General features: G+C 37.7%; 1 protein-coding gene across 6 annotated transcripts in view; it reads right to left on the reverse strand.

Moving 5' to 3' along the window:
* PMS1 (PMS1 homolog 1, mismatch repair system component) overlaps positions 1 to 19,150 on the reverse strand; it is a 64,468-nt gene that overhangs the window by 28,666 nt on the left and 16,652 nt on the right. Inside the window, exons 4-7 of one of the 6 annotated variants that reach the window (XM_054722718.1) lie at positions 19,003 to 19,105; positions 12,673 to 12,836; positions 12,441 to 12,470; positions 346 to 462 (exon numbers count right to left, since the gene is read on the reverse strand). In XM_054722718.1, coding sequence (XP_054578693.1) covers positions 346 to 462; positions 12,441 to 12,470; positions 12,673 to 12,836; positions 19,003 to 19,105 — 414 coding nt within the window. Of the gene's footprint in view, positions 1 to 345; positions 463 to 8,214; positions 8,283 to 12,408; positions 12,471 to 12,672; positions 12,837 to 19,002; positions 19,106 to 19,150 lie in introns of those variants that run through there. The other 5 variants (XM_054722719.1, XM_054722723.1, XM_054722722.1 and 2 more) reach the window with 5 other exon arrangements.

Below are 19,150 nucleotides of genomic sequence, written 5' to 3' on the forward strand. Positions count from 1 at the left end.
AGAGTTGACATGACTGAGAGGAAAGGGCAAGCAAAAATAAGACTGGGGTGTTAATAACCATATCCATTATAATAGGAACTCAAGAAACACTGTCTGAGGGTGACAGATCAAGAAAAGGAAGTTGGAGTATATATTTAGAACAAGAAAGGGGGGGAAAAGTAAAAGTTAAGAGTCTTTTTCTTTCATAGTGGAAAGTAAATAGATGACATCCTAAATTTAAAAATTTTTAAAAATTAATGTAAGTACAACAGTTAAAGGCTCTTGCCACCTCAAACCGGCAATCTGGAAATAATGCAGCCATTTCATCGGCAGATGAGACCTGTAAAGACCATCCCTGCGGGGTACCTGATCTTCCTCAGAGTGGTAGTGAAAGGGCTCCATGTTGCCCATGACAGCAGTCCCCAGGACAGACAGGAGGGCCATCTTATGATCTGATACTCTCGTTTTCTGCCAGACAACTGCCTGGGGAGAAAAGACAGGTAACTTTTAATACCGTGTAGATTTACTACATTCACTTTCAGTGGCGTTTAGAAGAGATGCATGGAAAGAACAGATGCAGGAACAGGCTGACAGGGCTCTGGTTCTGAATTTTAGTAGCTGTGTATGTTGCAGCATAAAACTGATTTCACTTCCCTTAACCTCGGTTTCCTCCTCTCCACACGATAACTAAGAATATTTACCTCCCAGAGTTGCTGGGAAATGAAAATATATAATGGAGGCAGACACATAAGGCAGTGCCTGGCATAGAACAGTTTCATTATGTATTAATTTCCTCCCTCTTCTAAACTTCAGAGTATATACTTCAGCGTATATTTATATTAAATTGTTCCTCTAAATAAGGTATTATTTGATTAATGATAGACAACTATTCTATAAGGTTTCTGTAAATAGCTGAACTGGAATAATAATTTGGAATGATGCATACTTTTTAAAATTACCTTCATAATTACCTGTTATACACAGAGAACTTACAAAAAGCTACCTGAGTCTCATAAACTCAGAAGCTGAATAATGAGCTCCCATTTTTTCACTGCAAATATGTAGCCGGTGGTTTAAGAGAAACGGACGGAAGTCTGGTTGTGAAGACCCTGCTCTGTGTGATACTGCAATTTCTCCAGTTAACTACGGTCCAATTATAGCCACATCTCTTGAGAAACCGTCAACACAAGTCCATTCGTTCATTCAGCAAACACTCCCTTAGCCCTCCCGAATCCTGAGGAAATGCGTACAGGGCCCAGGAGGAAACTCCGCCGCAACGTGCAGGGCAGCAGAGGGAGGAGAGAAGCCCGCAGAGGTGTAGCCACAGAGACAGGAAGAGCCGCAGGACAGGATGGGGCACAGAACAAAGAAGTTCCTAACAAAGAAGTCCTATGGGACCAGTGTCAAGCAGCAAGTTAAGCTCAGAGATGTGGCCATCAGGGGGACAGACGAAGGAGTATGCAATAGACTTGATGTGACATGGTGGCCGAGTGCATGTGAAGGTGAAGCACAGAAGAACCAGGAACGGACTGAGTCCCTGGAACAAGAACACGGTCAGGCGCCCAGCAGGGCCCAATAAACACCAATTTGTTGAAGGAGTGAGGAAATGGAGACGTTTTTTTCTACAGAAAAATAACTATTGGAGTTGAAAACTAGCTCTTTGTTTTGAAAGATGAAGACTGCTGGTTGCCATACCATATACACGTTAGGAATCATGTCTTAGTAACTAACTAAGTAGTAATTTTGCTTTAGGAAATCCAAAGCAACCTTTGATTTTCTTTCTTTTTTAAAAAATGTAATTGTTTTGAAATATAATTCACACCTTTACAATTCACTCATTTTATATGTACAATTCAATGGTTTTTAGTACATTTACAGAGCTGTGCAACTATCACCATAATCCAATTTTAGAACAATTTTATCACTCCAAAAAGGAAGCCTGTACCCTTATCAGTCAATCCCATTTCTTCCTACTAAGTAATCACTAAATTACTTGGTCTCTATAAATTTGCATACGCTGGGTATTTCATACAAATGGAATCACACAATACACAGCATTTGTGAGTGGCCTCTTTCACTAGCACGTTTTCAAGGTTTACCCATCAGTACTTCATTCCTTTCAATGGCTCCATATGGCTCCATTGGATGGACACACAATAGAATTGCCTTTCATCAGATGACGGACATTTGTTTCAGCTCTGATGAATGCTGCTGCTAGGAGGACTCATGTGCAAGGTTCTGTGTGCCATGCTTTCGTTTCCCCTGGGTATATACCAAGGAGTGGGACAGCTAGGAAAGGCAGTCACTTTAGTTTTTGAGGAACTGCCACACTGAGATCTGCGCTGCCGGTGTGTTTGTGTTTGTAAATAGACAAAGAAGTGCTGTTTCTGCTATCAAGGCTGTTATTTTAGGCTGCCCAGTAGCTAGTGCTTGAAGGGACAATATTCAAAATAACAGAAAGTAGGTCAAGTTCTGAATAATCTGCAACTGTATTGGAGTGAAATGACCCCCCTGCCCCTGCTTCATACGTTCCATATCACAAATTACTTTTAACAAAAAATAGTCTATAGCCCTAACCGTTTTGGCTCAGTGGATAGAGCATCAGCCTGCAGAGGGAAGGGTCCCAGGTTCGATTCCAGTCAAGTGCATGTACCTTGGTTGCGGGCACATCCCCAGTAGGGGGTGTGCAGGAGGCAGCTGATAGATGTTTCTCTCTCATCGATGTTTCTAACGCTCTATCCCTCTCCCTTCCTCTCTGTAAAAAAATCAATAAAATATATCTCCCTCTCTGTAAAAAATCAATAAAATATATTTTTAAAAAATAGTCTATAAAAACTTATTCACCAAAAAATTTACCTTTTCAAAGCTATGCTAGCTGATACTGACATACATATATAGAAAATATACTTAAAATAAAGTAGTAAAGGAAGTATTTCAAGAAAACTTATGGTTCAAAATTCCTGCTTTAAAGCCTGTGATACTTCTAATGTAAACATCATATTGTTTACTTTGTATTAGACTGATGCCTCAGGTGAGGCCTTAGATAGAAATCTTTGTTGATTAATAACACTGCTAGTAGTTCTGGAGCATTATTTCACAGCAGGCAATTATTGCATCAAAGGGGCTAATTTAGAAGCATTTTCTAAACTAGCCTCACAGTTGGGCTAGCAATAAATGATAAAGAGGTCTCCCAACAAATTCAATTTCACTATTAGGCAAAATCCATTATTAAAGAAATAAACAAAAAATATGATAATTAAAAATGAAGGATCTAGAAGAAACTAAATTTTTAAATACTACATTTTCTATAAATAGTTTTTAGTTTGCTTTCCCTACCATTTAATTAATCCTGTATTATTTTCTAAAACAGATATTCTCACTTCCTAAAGTTTTCATATATTTTTGCCCTTAGGCCGAAAGCTTAACATGTGCTAAAAATAAACACACATGCCCCCATATGTTTTCTATTTAGGTCACACAAAGTTGGAGCATCTAGATGTGCCAACTAAGAATCTGACTCTAGTCAGTATGATGACAGTGCAAAAAACACCTCAATCAAGAATATATTATTACATGCACACCATGTAGTTGATATATAAATATATCTTGCCACTGTTTCTACTTAATTACATGTACTATTTGAAGGAAATAAAGTTAGATGAGAATACTCAGTATTTAATTAGTACACCTCAAATGTGAAGGCAATCTGTGATAATGGGGAAAAGGATGCTGCACAGAGATGATGCACCATTAACTAGTAAAGGCAATGCCAATCAGACTGACTGAGCAAAGGAGACTCCTTCAATAATATGAAATAAAAAGTGTTCAGATTGGCCTAATTACGTGATAATTATATGCACAGATGGTCTAAGACGTTTTAACTACTTCCAAGGTCTTATAAATCGATATAACTGATCAGTATATCTACTCCTGCCTATGTATTTGTACTGACTCCGGTTCAGAAAAGGGCAGGGGCACAAAATATTATAGGGAAGATCAGTTTCTTCCACACTGGCAATCTGACAATGATTTTAGCTACAGAAGCTTATCACTAAGACAGTGTTAAACGTTTTGATTCAGTATAAAATTATGATTATTCCATCACAACATTAATACTAGTGTTAAAGAATATCACATTCTATTAACATAGTAAGTTATTATTTGGTTCTTGCTAAGTAGCCAGAGACTTTTTAAAAAAGAATTCTATCTTGGTAAAATATATTCAGCATGACTCTGAACTTAAAATCCCTTATTCATACTTTTATTTTGCTTAAATGTTTTTTATTTTATATTCAGTTTGTTAATAGAGTACACATAATTACTTCCCCTGAAAGTTACAAAGAAATTGGTAACTTTACCTTTTTTTTTTTTTTTTTGGGGGGGGGGGGAGGTTGCTTATAAGAGCCAAGCAGATGAGAGAGAAAGATGAGAGTAATTTTTTTACTTTACTTTTTCATATTTTTTTGGGTTTTGCACCATGTAAAGGTATGATTTATTTCAAAAACAAAGTAAAAATTTAAAAACATAGTCAATCTTTGCATAACTTTCAAAGGGAGATGGTAGATACTCGTTGTTTGTGATCTTTAAAACAAGAGTATTTCCCATTGCTCATCAAATCTTGTCAGAGCTACATGAGAAATGTTTTCTTGTCTAGACCCTCTTCTCTCCTCTGTGGAACCACCTAGCGCACTGACCCAGCTTCTTCAATTACACTACTACTAAACGCAATTGGACCCATCCTCCAACTGCCATGGGAATTACCTCATTTTGTTAGAAACTCCTTATTTTATTCCCTTTTAGAAATTTGCAAGAAACCCAAATTCCCGTGTAAGGTAGACAAGGTCCTTGAGAATGTGGGCCCAAGCAACTCCCCCAGCCTTCCCTCCTACTTCCCCACACCATTTTGAGCTTTCTCTGACCTCTGATGACTCCTTGACCTTACATGTCCTGTGAATGCCTTTGCCTCGTCTTTCTCAAGAACCCATTATAAGGCCTTTTTGAACTTGACCAGAGTCTAATAACTGCCTCCAGATTACTCGTACTTCTTAATACTGTTTACAGAAATTCTTCAGATCAGCTTTTCTAAACAACTCTTTAAACTTGCAAATCAAGCTGCTATTGCTTTACAACAATATTTGATTTCAGCTTTTCCTTTTTTCTTACTGAATAGGGAACCTTATCTATTACATTTTGTTTTTCATAAGACTTTGCTTCTCCAAACTTGCCTTTACTTCTCCCTAACTCATTCTAAATGAAGCTACCCCAACCATCTCTTTTGCAATGCAACTCCATCCTCCACATGGCTCTCTAGCTGTTCTTTTCAGAGAAAGACCAATAATGGACAGAAATCCAGATCAATAAATAATCAGAGGACCTGAATAACACTATGGACCTAACAGACCTAATAGACATACACCAATCACTCTTCCCCACAGCAGCAAAGCACACATTCATTTCAAGCTCATATAACCCTTTCCCCAAGGTAAGTCATGGTAGGTCACAAAACAAATTTAAGTTTGAAACATACCAAGCATTTTTTCTCGCCACAATAGAATAAAACAAAAAATCAACAGCAGAAGAAAACTGGAAAATTCACAAAATGTGGAAATTAAATAACACATTCTTTAAGATAAATAAAAATGAAAACATACCAAAACTCTTGAGATGCAGCAAAGCAGTACAAACAGTGAAGTTCATAGTCTACCTTAAAAAAAGATGTCAAATAAACAAGGAACTAGAAAAAGAACATCAACCTAAGCCCAAAGTTACCAAAAGAAAGAAAATGACAACGATTATTGCGGAGTAGAAATAAATACAATAGAAAATAGAGAGACAGGGAAAAAAAAAGCCACAAAACTAAGAGTTGGTTTATTGAAAAGAAACAAAATTGACAAACGCTTAGACTAAAAAAAAAGGCTCAAATAAAATTAGAAATGAAAGCAGAGACATTACAGCTAATGCCACACACATAAAAAGAATCACGAGCCTATATGAACACTTATATTCCAATGAACTGGATAACCTAGAAGCAAAGGCTCCATTTCTAGAAACACCTAACCTAACCAGTATCACTGCTTATAGCCTCCTATAATTCTTCCCTGTAACCACTGCCAAACTAATGGCCAGAGGTAACACACTGATCAGGTCACTTCCCTACTCCCAATTTTCTATTGAAAAAAAAAAAAAAAAGACAGCCAAGCATTCAAGACCCTTTGTAACCTAGCCCCAAATTATCTTTCAAGATTTATCTTCGTCTATTCCTTTATATAAAACTAGAGGCCCAGTGTACGAATTCATGCACGGGTGGGGTCCCTCAGCCTGGCCAGCGATTGGGGCTGATTGGGGCTGGCTGGCCGGGGGGTGGGACCATGGGAGGTTGGCTGGCCAGGGGGAGGGACTGCGGGAGGTTGGCCAGCAGGGGGAGGTTGGCTGGGGGAGTGCACTGACCACCAGGGGGCAGCTCCTGTGTTGAGTGTCTGCCCCCAGGTTGTCAGTGTGCGTCATAGCGACTGGTTGACGGGTTGTTCAGTCAACCGGTCATAACAGTTGCTTAGGCTTTTATATTGATAGAAGATACCTACTCACCTAAATTGACTTATTCACTGATTCTAAATGGGCTCTGCATTGTTAATGTTCATAATATTTCTCTATCTAGAATGATCTTGATCCATTTACCTGTATTACCAAATTCTACTGTAATAGAATCCCCCTATGGTGCACCCACCTTGCGGGAGGAGGCCCTAGGTGAGATCACTTTTACATGTTGCTTCTGCTATACTGAATCAGTAACACCTGTCATGTGACCCAAGTCAGCCTCCCTCTTCTGTAACTTTCTAGGAGTCCCCCAAAGGGGCAGGAACTGCAGCACCTGGAGATGTGTTGGAAATGTAGACTCGCAAGCCCTCCCTGACCTACTGAATCAGAATGTGCATTTTTAACAAGATTCTCAGGTAATCTGTACCCATGATAAAGTTTGTTTAAAGCACTGATAGGAGACCAGGAGGGAACTTGGACTACAGAAACACAGCGTGAATACTTGGAAGCACTAAGATTTGTGATCATGATCTAAAGTGGTACTAGTCAGGAGATGTGTGTGTTCTTCCAGCACATCCAGCTGTACAGGTTTAGGCACCAAGAAGAGAAAGAGATGGATTTAACCAGGATTTGGTTAGTCAAACAAGTACAGTTTAGTGAGAGAGGAGCAAGAATATCGAAGGAGTTCCTAAGGAATGCTAATTATGGACCATGAACTGTAGCAGGGAAAGGAGAGAACTGAGGATAACAGGGACAAGAAACTGTTACAAGGCAGCAGAGTCGAGGATCAGAGGTCCAATGGAGTCTAAGACTGGCAGGAAGTTAGTTGGAGAGACGGAGGTGGTAGTCAGAGGTAAACTACTTAACACTGAAATTAATGGAGGAGGTGTAGTTTGGGCAATGACTAGGTCTATAGGGTAGCCACAGGAATTAGTGGCTGAGGCAGGGTAGAATAAAAATCACTGGAGGAGAGGGGTGAAAGATCTGAGACTCTAGAAAAGACTACCTATGGGGATATTGAATTCACTATAGTGATAATAATCTAGGAGTCTAAAGAGCAAGATTCAAAGCTGAATGGTATTTTAGTCATTTAATCATCATTTAGATATTTAGTCATCATTTGAAAAGGCTGCAAGGGATACAAGGTTCTCAGGAAGAGCCAGATTTCAGTTAGAGCAAGGTGGTCAAAGAAAAGGCTAAGGACACAGGAGATTTTACTTGACTTACCATGAAATGGGGCACTACAGATGGCCAGGTGTGTGAGGCAGAGTTAGAAAAAGCATGATTTGTATGAGGAAGAGTCCAAGATGATAAGGGATGATTTGAGAGAGCCAGGCTTCTTGTGTTGACTGACAGCAACAGGAATAAAAAGGTGATGATATTAGGCTGACAGTCCCAAAGCAGGGAACAGTTGCAAGATTCTGACTTTTACGGTGTTGCCATGATGATGAGTTCTGGGAATCCTATCTGACAACTGCAGATGGCGGCAGAGGAGAGAGGAGTGGTCTTATTCCGAGAGCGGAGGCCTCAGAACACTTCCACCAGGCAGTCTTCCCTGATGTTCTAGCCCAAAGCAAACGTTCTGTCCTCTCAATGTCTGTAGTATTGATCGATACCATCAACAACCACTCGACAAGTTGTCATTATTTCCATCTATTAAATGTTCAGACACTTCTGCAATATTTTCTGACTTACACTGTAGGCTCTTTCTGAGTGCAGGCCATCACATAACTGCTCCAGAGCACCTACTCAAACTCTGAGTCTAGCAGCTGTGAAGAAGCCAAAGGAGAATGAACGATGCATTAAATTAACGGGGGGGGGGGGGGGGGGGGTTAGTGGTGGGGGGCTGGGTGAAGGTGGGCAAAGGGGAGCAGGAATGGGGACATCTGTAATAGTGTCAACAATAAAAATAAAGTTATAAAAACAAATAAATTAAAATTGCTCAGCTTCTCAAATAAATAAATAAATAAAATATATCTAAAGAGACATTTGCCTTCATTAAAAGAAACAAAAACAAAACCCACCCAAACTTTCAACATTGGAACTGAAGGAATAATTTCTTCAAAAGGAAGCATTTAAAGCACAGCCCTAACCTGAAAATTTCTCTTTAACTACACTGCCTCCACAACCCTAGCTGGGATGGGGAAAAGGGCGTGCCCCTTTAACACTGATCCAATTGTGGGCAAAGGACTTTTCCTTGATTCCTCATAGCACAGCTGAAACAAAACTGGAACATTAAAAAATATTGGAGGCCCTGACTGGTTTGGCTCCATGGATGGAGCGTTGGCCTGAGGACTGGGAGGTCCCAGGTTCGATTCTGGTCGAGGGCATGTACCTTGGTTGCGGGCATATCCCCAGTGGGGGTTGTGCAGGAGGCAGCTGGTCGATGTTTCTCTCTCATCGATGTTTCTGACTCTCTATCCCTCTCCCTTCCTCTCTGTAAAAAATCAATAAAGTATTTTTAAAAAAATACTGGAGTAAAAGGCTAAAAGATGCAAAGAAGGATAAAATGGTAAAGATGCAAAAAAAAAATCTTTGAATGTAAGGGACAGATTATAAATTACCACTTACTTACCTTTAATTTATAATCCAATAAACTAGTCCCTTTCTCATTCTTGGTCACCCCCACCCCCAAATCTTTGAACATCACCCCAGAAGAGTAGTCTCCTAGGAAACCCCAAAACTTTGTCCAGTGGGAGCCACCATGGCCAGTTTCCGAGGTTTCTGTTCCTAAGGCCCTGCCTCTTCCCAGACTGACGGACACCAGAGAGTCAACGCTTCAAAGCTATCAACATTCTTCCAAACCTCAAAAGTACAACTGATCCAAATAAACTTGAGTACTCATCACATGGAGGTGGGGTATGTGCGAAGTCATTCCTTTAATTACCTCTCCTTTGTACCAGTTAAAACCTTTTTATATCAATGATATCCAATTTAGCTTTTGCAATATCAGTGTGCTTCTAATTATGAAGACAAAAATTGAATTCCAAACAATTTTAAAAACTACAAACAATATTTTGGGCAAAAGAAATATTCACAGAAAAACAGCAAGTATGAAGTATAAAAGTATCTCTTATCTGAACTCATACATTTAACATTATGTTCTGAACTAGTGATATATAGACTTACTCATGTACATATGAAACAGCTAAGAATAGTAAATTGGTTTCAGATATTATCACACTGAGAAAAACTTCTAATTATGGAAAATTACTTTATAAATGAAAATATATGCAGCGCGACTTTACAGGAACTCAGTTATTACAACTAAAGTTGAAAATTGTAGTGCTCGTCCTAAGGAATGGTTCTAGCATTTCTCCAAGTAATAAACTCACTGAGTCCACTTGTAAATTATTTCCCTTTGGCTGTCTTATTATTCAATATGCTTTCAAGGAACATGATGATGAAAGAAGAAAAACACCTCTTTCTAACATAACCATACTGGCAAGAACATTGACATTATCAGTATTCAAAGAATGTCTTGGCAGGTTAAACCTTCATAAAAAGAAGAAACACTATCTAATCCAAGATGTCAAAATAGCAATAGTACTTCTCATATTATGTGTAATGTGATTGTTTGCTTCTACAGCAAAAAATTTTTCAAAAAAGGAAAAGATGCTGACATTGCCGTGTTTAAATTTTAAGCAAAGGCACAAACATTCTTCAGAAAAGCACATAAAATAGGATAAGAGTAAGCATGTTTAAAAGAAAAAGACTAAGATCAGAAGGGAACTCAATGTTAAAAAAGATTTAAGAAAATGTGGCAATGCTGTTTTTGGAAGTTTAACAATATTTTTTAAAATTCGAGGCACAACAGCACTATTAAGAAACAAAAAGCAGAGAAACAATTTGTACTAAGAGAAAACGGCTTGAAGACAGACTGCTTGCTGTGGCTTAGTCCTTGGTTTCCTTGGGCAGTAAGAGCTAATGCCTAGGTTTCCTGGGAGACTTCTGATGGTCTGACATACTGTCACTGCACAGCACTCTCAGCACACTCTCCAGGACTTGCCGTTACCGAAGGCCACGAGGGACTCGTGTTTGCTCAATGGAAGTTCCGATATGTTGCCCTCCAAAAACAGTAAGATGCAGTGTAAAACCCTACTTTTCATTCCTTTTTTTTTTTTTAATGTTTTTTTTTTTATTTTACTGATTTTTTACAGAGAGGAAGGGAGAGGGATAGAGAGTTAGAAACATCGATGACAGAGAAACATCAGCTGCCTCCTGCACACCCCCTACTGGGGATGTGTCCGCAACCAAGGTACATGCCCTTGACTGGAATCGAACCTGGGACCTTTCAGTCCGCAGGCCGACACTCTATCCACTGAGCCAAACGGGTTAGGGCTACTTTTCATTCCTAAAATACCTATACTGATAATCTTACACTAGCTGAGAAAATAATATAAACTTATCCAAAGCTTATAAGGTTTATATTTGATTTTAAATACTCATTTTCATTACCTGAGGCAATAATCTTGTTTTATTCTTCGATTATGTTTTCTCTTTCTTAACTTTCTTCTTTAGTTGTACTCACTTCTATAAATATATAGTTCCTATCTTAATATTTTTCCATCTTTTCCATCAGTTTTCTCTTCCTGATCACTATTTCTTCTGTCTTGGATCTTTTCTTAATTGGTTACACTCAACTTTGAATTAGTAAACATCCTTTGGATCAAGAGGTCCTAGTGCTATTTCTATTAGCAGGACGAGCCTCCACCCATTGCCATCCTGCGGAGTCACAGCATGGGAGAGCTGGAAGAGATCTCATGGTATCATTTGGTTGAGCTCTATGCCAGCAGGAACAGGTGGTTGACTATTCTTAATGTTTTTCTTTCTTTCTTTTTTTTTTTTTAATGACCAAAGACTTTTATCATAAATATTCTACCATAGCCTGGTTTAATACAAAATCTTAACAAGTAAAAAGAAATGTGGAGTAGAAAGAAAACTGGGTGAAAACAGTTCTGACCTAAGCACTATTACTTACTAGAAAATAAAATTATTCCTTTGATCACTCTGAGCTTCAAGTTCCCCGTGCAAATAGAAATAATGCTGTCTGACTCAAAGTTTTATAAGTGCTCTGAAACCTGGAAAAGAACTATATAAATACTAGAGGCCCGATGCATGAAATTTGTGCAAGAGTAGGCCTTCACAGCCGCCGCAGCTGCCTAGCTCTCTCCCTGGCTGCCTGGATCCCGCTCTCACAGCCCCGGGCAGCTGCCTGGATCCCACTAAGCAGGGTGGCTTCCTCAATCCCTCGGCTAGAGCCCCAGCTTCATCCGAAGGTCATCCGGAAGGACGTCCGGTCTAATTGGCATGTTACGCTTTTATTATTATAGATAAAGTACTATCAAAATGGGAAGCAACAGAGTGTAAAGACCTGCACTCTGTAGGCATGTTAGTTTCAAATCCCATCACAATTTACTAGCCATGCAACACGGAGTGAAGTATTGGACCTCCCTGAGTTCATTTCAGAGGACAACTGCAAAACTGGTATGTCTATCTCACTTGATTGTTGATGTGGATTATAGGAGTTTAACGTACCTACATAGGTCCTGGCATTATGTGGCTTCTCAATAAATGTTAATTCCTTACTCCCCATCAGGCTTCCACACTTCTGCTGTGTGGTTCTGCTCTCCTCCCATTAACTATTTCAAGGTACATATGTGAAATTTTATGAAAAACAAAATAATCAGAAATTATGTAAGCTATTCTTTCCCCTAAGATTCATCAAGCAGCTTGAGTTCCTCATCAGTCCTGCTTTGAAAAATGGGAGAAAATAAGGTAGAGTTTCCTTTAAAAAATAAACTCTCCCAAAGAAGGAAGGGGTTAGAATAGATGATGAAAAATGTCACTAAATTGTGAACTCCTTAAAGGAAAAGAACAAGTCTTTATTTATCTTAGGATTTAGGAAGCACAGAAACATTGCTTACGTGGAAGAGTCTGTTGGTGGGATCTCTGATCTTAGAAATTAAGAAATGAAAGGTTCCATCATATTTTATATAGATATTAAGTAACAAAATAAAGACTATTTACTGAGATTAAACTAAACAAATGAGGACAAATTTTAAGAAGACTCTTTACATGTTTGATTTAGATAAAATACATTGTCCCTTTAATATATCATATACCAAAAAAATCTTACAGAAATACAATAATGCATACCTTGTTATGTACAAAAAGAATCCTTAAGTCAGGTTTAAGTATTCCATAGCTTATGAGGAGATCTAGGACCTTTTTTATTTCATCTTTACATTTTTTAGTAGTTGAGTAAAATTGCTTTCTTACAGGCAGGTTCTTAAACAACCTTAAAGCAGTTACGGTTGTACCTGTTGGTAGATAAATAGAGAGAATATTTAGATGTGGAAGGAACTTCAGGTCTTTAAATCCATTTACAATCAGTAATTAACCCCTTCGATCACTGAAGGCCAGTCCTCCTCCAACTTTGGCCCAAAGAAGATCAACTTTGCTGTTCTGATTCTATGTTGCACTCTTCCTATTGTAACAGGACTGACCTGATAGGTGTGCTCTCTTCTATGTGGTAAAAGCAAGAATAATCTTATTTCTACCACTGCAAAGAAACATGGGCTTACCAGAATTTAGTATCTTTTCTGCTGGTATTCAAAACACCTCGGGATGATGCTTATTCTATAAAGTATATGTGATAACCTTAATTATTCCACTAGAAATTCTTATCTGAAATATCTAATTGCCTTGTTTGATTTACCCTCATCTTCTGAACAACAAATATTCAAAACAGGATATTTTTTTAAACTATGAATTTACTTAACTAAAAGTTAAGACAGGTATAAAAATTTATACTGCTTAAATATCAGGTTATTAATTAGCCCTTGTTTAAAAAAAATGAAATTAGGACCATTTTTCCTCCAAATTCTTCAGCATAACAGTTGTTTTAAAAGTTCTTATCTGCTAATTCAAATATCTGGGTCATCTGTGGGTATGTTTATATCAACTATTATTTCTCTTGATTATGGATTCCATTTTCCTATCTTTGTGTCTCTCAATATTTTTATTTTCCCCAGACACTGTGCATGAAAGGACAATAGGTAATGAAGTTGGCAATACTTTCCCCCAGAGAAGGCACTTCATTTCCTCTGTCAAGCAGCTAGAGTTTAAAGAGAGGATCTCTTCAATACAATCAGGAGTTTATCGGTATTGGAGCGAGTTGCCCTTCATTTAGTTCCAGTTCACTCCCAGTTTCTAATGTTTTGAGGATGGAAATATGTCTCTTACTCTAGGCAAGGCTCGGAGACCTAAGCACTGCAAGACTTAAGATTTTTCTTTCTCTCTCCAGCTTAGTCCCGACTTTCTTCATCACTTGTTACTCAGTAAAAGTCCTGATGAAATCTAGGCATCTGAGGTGAACCAGCTCTGTATTAGAGGGCCCCATCTTCCAACCTGTCAGGTAGCTCCCATGTAACTCCTGAATGTTCAGCTGGCTTCCCCGAGGACCATAAGAGATCCCCTGCCCAGCCACAGTAGGTCTGCTCTGTGGCCTGCTATGCCTCCAGTCTCAGTTAATGTTCCCAGGGATGCCAGTGGCCACTAGTTTCTTCTTGTCTAGGAAAGGGTCATCTTTCTCTGGAACTTAATTCATTTAAACTTCTTGGTGACAGTTCTTCAATGGTTTTTAAATAATACAAGTTTTAAAAATTATGTGCTTTTCTCTTCTTTGCTACATAGAGAGCAATGGTCTCTTGAAATCTTCTACATCCATCTTGCCTTAGGAATTTCTCACATGTCAAAAGTAGTGTATTTAAATAGTGCTGAAAAGTTATACTGCCATCCCTTCTGACCTACCATTTTCAAATTCAGATGTTCTTTTCTGAAAATTTTGCTAACTTTCCTCTTGGCAGCTGGTGGCTACTTTGTACTGTCATTACTTATTTACTCATCTGTGTTTTCCACTAGTGAGTTCCTGTGACAAATGTAAGGGCATATACTGTAGCTGTGAATAGATGGTGTGAAGGAAGAAGGCAGGGAGAAATCAGTAGGGCAAAATGTTTATGAAAGGAAAAAAATATGCTAAAATATGTTACATATCAGAGACTACAATATACCTAATACATGTTAATTGATAAATAATTGCTTTAGCAGCTAAAAATATTCTCTCAGAGTAAATTGAAAATTACCAATAAGCCAGGAATTATGTGTTGGAATAAAACTTAATGATAAAAAACTTCGCTGATTCCAAATGAAATATATAGCCTTAAAAAAAAAAGTACCAAGTAATATTGGCAATAGGGAGGAGGCCCTAGTATACTATCATATTTTACAAGAGAACTGCTCAGCTCTCTAACTTTAGCACATTCTACAAACACCAGCATGCAAGTGCAGCCTGTGATATGCTCCCTGTCATATTTTCACGTTATGCCACTTACATAGGCAGGGATTTATGTTCCTCATGTAAAGAGGTATGATTGTTGCATATATCAGTTTCCTTAAACTATCTGATAAAATTCCATTCTCAAATTAAAAAAATCTTTCAATACATGCACAATCACACACAGCCGCAATTTACAAAAAACATGATGCTTTACTCTAATAATAGGGTAGGGAAAAGAAATATCCTGATCAGAGGATATTTAAATACACTACTTTTGACATGTGAGAAATTCCTAAGGCAAAAGAAGTATTAAAAGGTGTTAAAAGAATTTTTCTAGGAGGGTAAATAAATTTAGAAGCTTAATACTGATTATCTAAAGAGAACAGAAGTGATGACAAAAAAGATATGACTAAAACAAATAATTTAGTCAGAGTACTTGGTAAAACAATTTAAAAGCTGAAGATTAAATTTTATATTTCTTATTAATTTTTTAAATGTCTTAAAAGTAAACAGAAGGTAAGGGTAATTTTAAATGGCATACTGTTAAACACATAAATGATTTTAAGTGGCTAAATTAATCCATAAAACAAATACCTACACCAGAACTGGAATCTCCAGTAAACTATTTTTAAACATTTTAAAATATATTTTTTCAAGGGGTAACAAATTTTCCAATGCTTAAAAAAGATTCAATTGTAATCTGTCCCTGCATCTACAGTTAGACTATCTACAGGTGCCATCCTACTAGATGATATGAGGAGTAACTGCTAAGTAAGGCTGTTACACCACAGCAGAAATTAATCTATGAGAACCCTAAATGCACAGGTATTAATTAAGATGGTTGAACTGTAGTTTTATCTTACACAGAAAATATTTAAATGGAAGCTGAATGACAGCTGCTGGTGAAATGTGAGTCCGTGATTCAATCACCCAAAAACTATCAGCACTAAGGCAATATAAATGTAAAATGCTTTTGAAAGTGTTTGTGGATTTCAATAAGCTTGTTTTTTGTGCTGTTTTCCTAGCCAATAAACTGTAATTAGGATAAAAAAGCGATATATGAAAGGCAATTACTACTAGTTTAGTAACTACTGCCTTTCCAAGTATGTTGTTTCTTACGGTGAAAGAAATATTGTAAAAGATCAGGTTCATTAATTGACTGTAGAAATTCCTTACTATGCATACCTGATCTCACTTACTAAAAGTAGAAGATGTAGGTCAGCAAGAAAAGAAAAATCAATCAGAAAAGAGGCAAAGATCCGAAGGTTTCCATATTTAAGAACTGTTATTTCACAGTTCTCATGGAGATGAATACAGGAAAGCATGAGAAATATGAGTGATGCAAAGTCATGGCCATCCAGATTAGACTGGCTACTAGTAAGATAAAAATAAATACATTTAAGTTTTATAAGGTGACTAGATTACTTTAAAGTACTCTACTGGACAGCCACTCAAATAACTCCTAATGGTTTCCTAATTTGAACTTCTAAGAACTGGGGTCAGAGCATTTCTGGAGAGGAACCATATTTTAAAAGGCCTTCTCTTTGTAATAATCTAAAAAAAAAAAAAAATGTTAGTGTGTTTTCTTAAGAGTTTCTGAAAACTCCATGTATATACAAAAATGTTAATTTTTAATGGGCAAAACTAACAGTAACTAATTGGAGATTTATAAAAAAAGAATGAGAGAATTTGGCATCAGTGTTAAGGTACAAGAAAATAAATTTCAATGAAGAAAGACAAGGCATTTGAAAAAATAAATCCAATAATTTAACATTAAAACGAGGGAAGAGCCCTAGCTGGTTTGGCTCAGTGGACAGAGCATCAGCCTGGATTCGATTCCGGTCAAGGGCACATGCCCGGGTTGTGAGTTCTATCCCCCCGTAGGGGGCGTGCAAGAGGCAGCCAATCCATGATTCTCTCTCATCATTGATGTTTCTATCTCTCTCTCCCTCTCCCTCTGAAATAAAACAAACAAAAAATCTGGAAGGAAGAAACCATAAAAAAAAAAGACTGGTAAATTATAGGGAGGAACCACAAAATTAAAAACGAATTTACAATACAAACTGGAGAAAAAGGGCAAACAACAACAAAAACACAAGTCCCTCTTCAGATCTAACAATTCCTTTGGACATGACTCCAAAGAGGTCATACCTTTAAAGTTCTCTCAACTTTAAACATCCTATTAGAAGTTAGCAGTATGAAAAAGATTAAAGAAGATATGTGAAACACAAGCCTAAAGAGATTATCTTCCCCTTAGAGTAAACAGTAGAGGTACTTAGAAACACAAGATGTCAATTAAAATACTATGCAATTATGTAAGTGTATAAAACACTAAAAAAATGAAACTAGACCACCAACTTACACCATACACAAAAATAAACTCAAAATGGATAAAGGACTTAAACGTAAGATGCGAAACCATAAAAATCTTAGAGGAATCCACGGGCAGCAAAATCTCAGACATATGCCGAAGCAATATCTTTACTGATACAGCTCCAAGGGCAATGGAAACTAAAGAGAAAATAAACAAATGGGACTACATCAAAATAAAAAGCTTCTGCACAGCAAAAGAAACCATCAACAAAACAAGAAAGCCCACTGCATGGGAGAACATATTTGCCAATGTTATCTCCGATAAGGGTTTAATCTCCAACATCTACAGGGAACTCATACAACTTAACAAAAGGAAGATAAACAACCCAATCAAAAAATGGGCAATGGACCTAAATAGATACTTTTCTAAAGAGGACATACAGAAAGCCAAGAGACAAATGAAAACATGCTCAAAGTCACTAATCATCCGAGAGATGAAAATCAAAACGACAACGAGGTACCATCTCACACCTGTCAGAATGGCTACATCAACAAATGACAAGTGCTGGCGAGGATGTGGAGAAAAGGAACCCTCTTGCACTGCTGGTGGGAATGCAGACTGGTGCAGCCACTTGGAGAACAGTATGGAGTTTCCTCAAAAAACTAAAAATGGAGCTCCCATTTGACCCAGTGATCCCACTTCTAGGAATATATCCGAAGAAACTGGAAACACCAATCAGAAAGGATATATGCATCCCTATGTTCATAGCAGCACCATTCACCATAGCTAAGATTTGGAAACAGCCTAGGTGCCCATCAGCAGATGAGTGGATAGAAAACCTGTGGTACATCTACACAGTGGAATACTACGCTGCTGTAAAAAGGAAGGAACGCCTACCATTTGCAACAGCATGGATGGACCTGGAGAGCATTATGCTAAGCGAAATAAGACAGTCAGAGAAAGATAAATACCACATGATCTCACTCATTTGTGGAATATAATGAACAACATAAACTGATGAACAAAAATAGACCCAGAGACAGGGAAGCATCGATCCAGATGCTCAAACCTCAGAGGGAAGGTAGGGGAGGGTGGGGGGAAAGGGGGAGAGATCAACCAAAGGACTTGTATGCATGCATATAAGCCTAACCAATGGACACAGACACTAGGGGGGTGAGGGCATGAGCAGGGAGGTAGGGGGGGGGCAATAGGGGGATAAGAAGACATATGTAATACCTTAATCAATAAATAAAATAAATTAAAAAAAAACCTAAATGACCAATAGCAATAATTAATATATTTACTTGATTTAAATAATACAAAAAGGGAGGCATTAGGTGAAACATTAGTAATGAGTTGATAATTGTTGAAACAGTGATGGGAGCACTATTCTATCTACCGTGCACATTTTTTATGATCTCTGTAAATAAATATATTTTAAATTATTGGTTTAATCATACCTTGAGGGTATGGTTTATTATTTGATTACTAAATCAATAATGTTTTAGGCATTTCAATAAAATATTATCCTTCATCTATAAAAGAGTCAGTAGTGATCCAGCAAGAGTAAAACAGCGCTCGGACCGTTTTGCAGAGGAGGAACTAGTGTGTGCTGTTGTCCGAAGTCTCTCACACAGTTCCTCTCGAGACCAACTCTAAGTGTGCAGGAGACTGGTGGCTAAAGGACAGGCTGACTGTTCACTTGCAAGGTAAGTAGCTATTATCAGCCCAAACCCAAAGCAATCAACATATTTACATTTTAGGAGCAAGAATTTTTAAAAACTAAACTATTAAGACAGAAAAGACAAAGCATGTAACAAAGCTACTCTCTTACCTTGACCAAGATGTGAAGGTTTTTGAGAAATTATGTGGCCACTGCCATCTAAAACATACTGGGTGCTAAAATTATCAGCAGCTGTCCTAGTTGTAATTAAAACCTGGAATTTAAAAAAAAATCTAATAAAATTATGATTTTTGCAGAG

This window comes from Eptesicus fuscus, chromosome 11, assembly GCF_027574615.1.
Source record: "Eptesicus fuscus isolate TK198812 chromosome 11, DD_ASM_mEF_20220401, whole genome shotgun sequence".
NCBI lineage: Eukaryota > Metazoa > Chordata > Mammalia > Chiroptera > Vespertilionidae > Eptesicus > Eptesicus fuscus.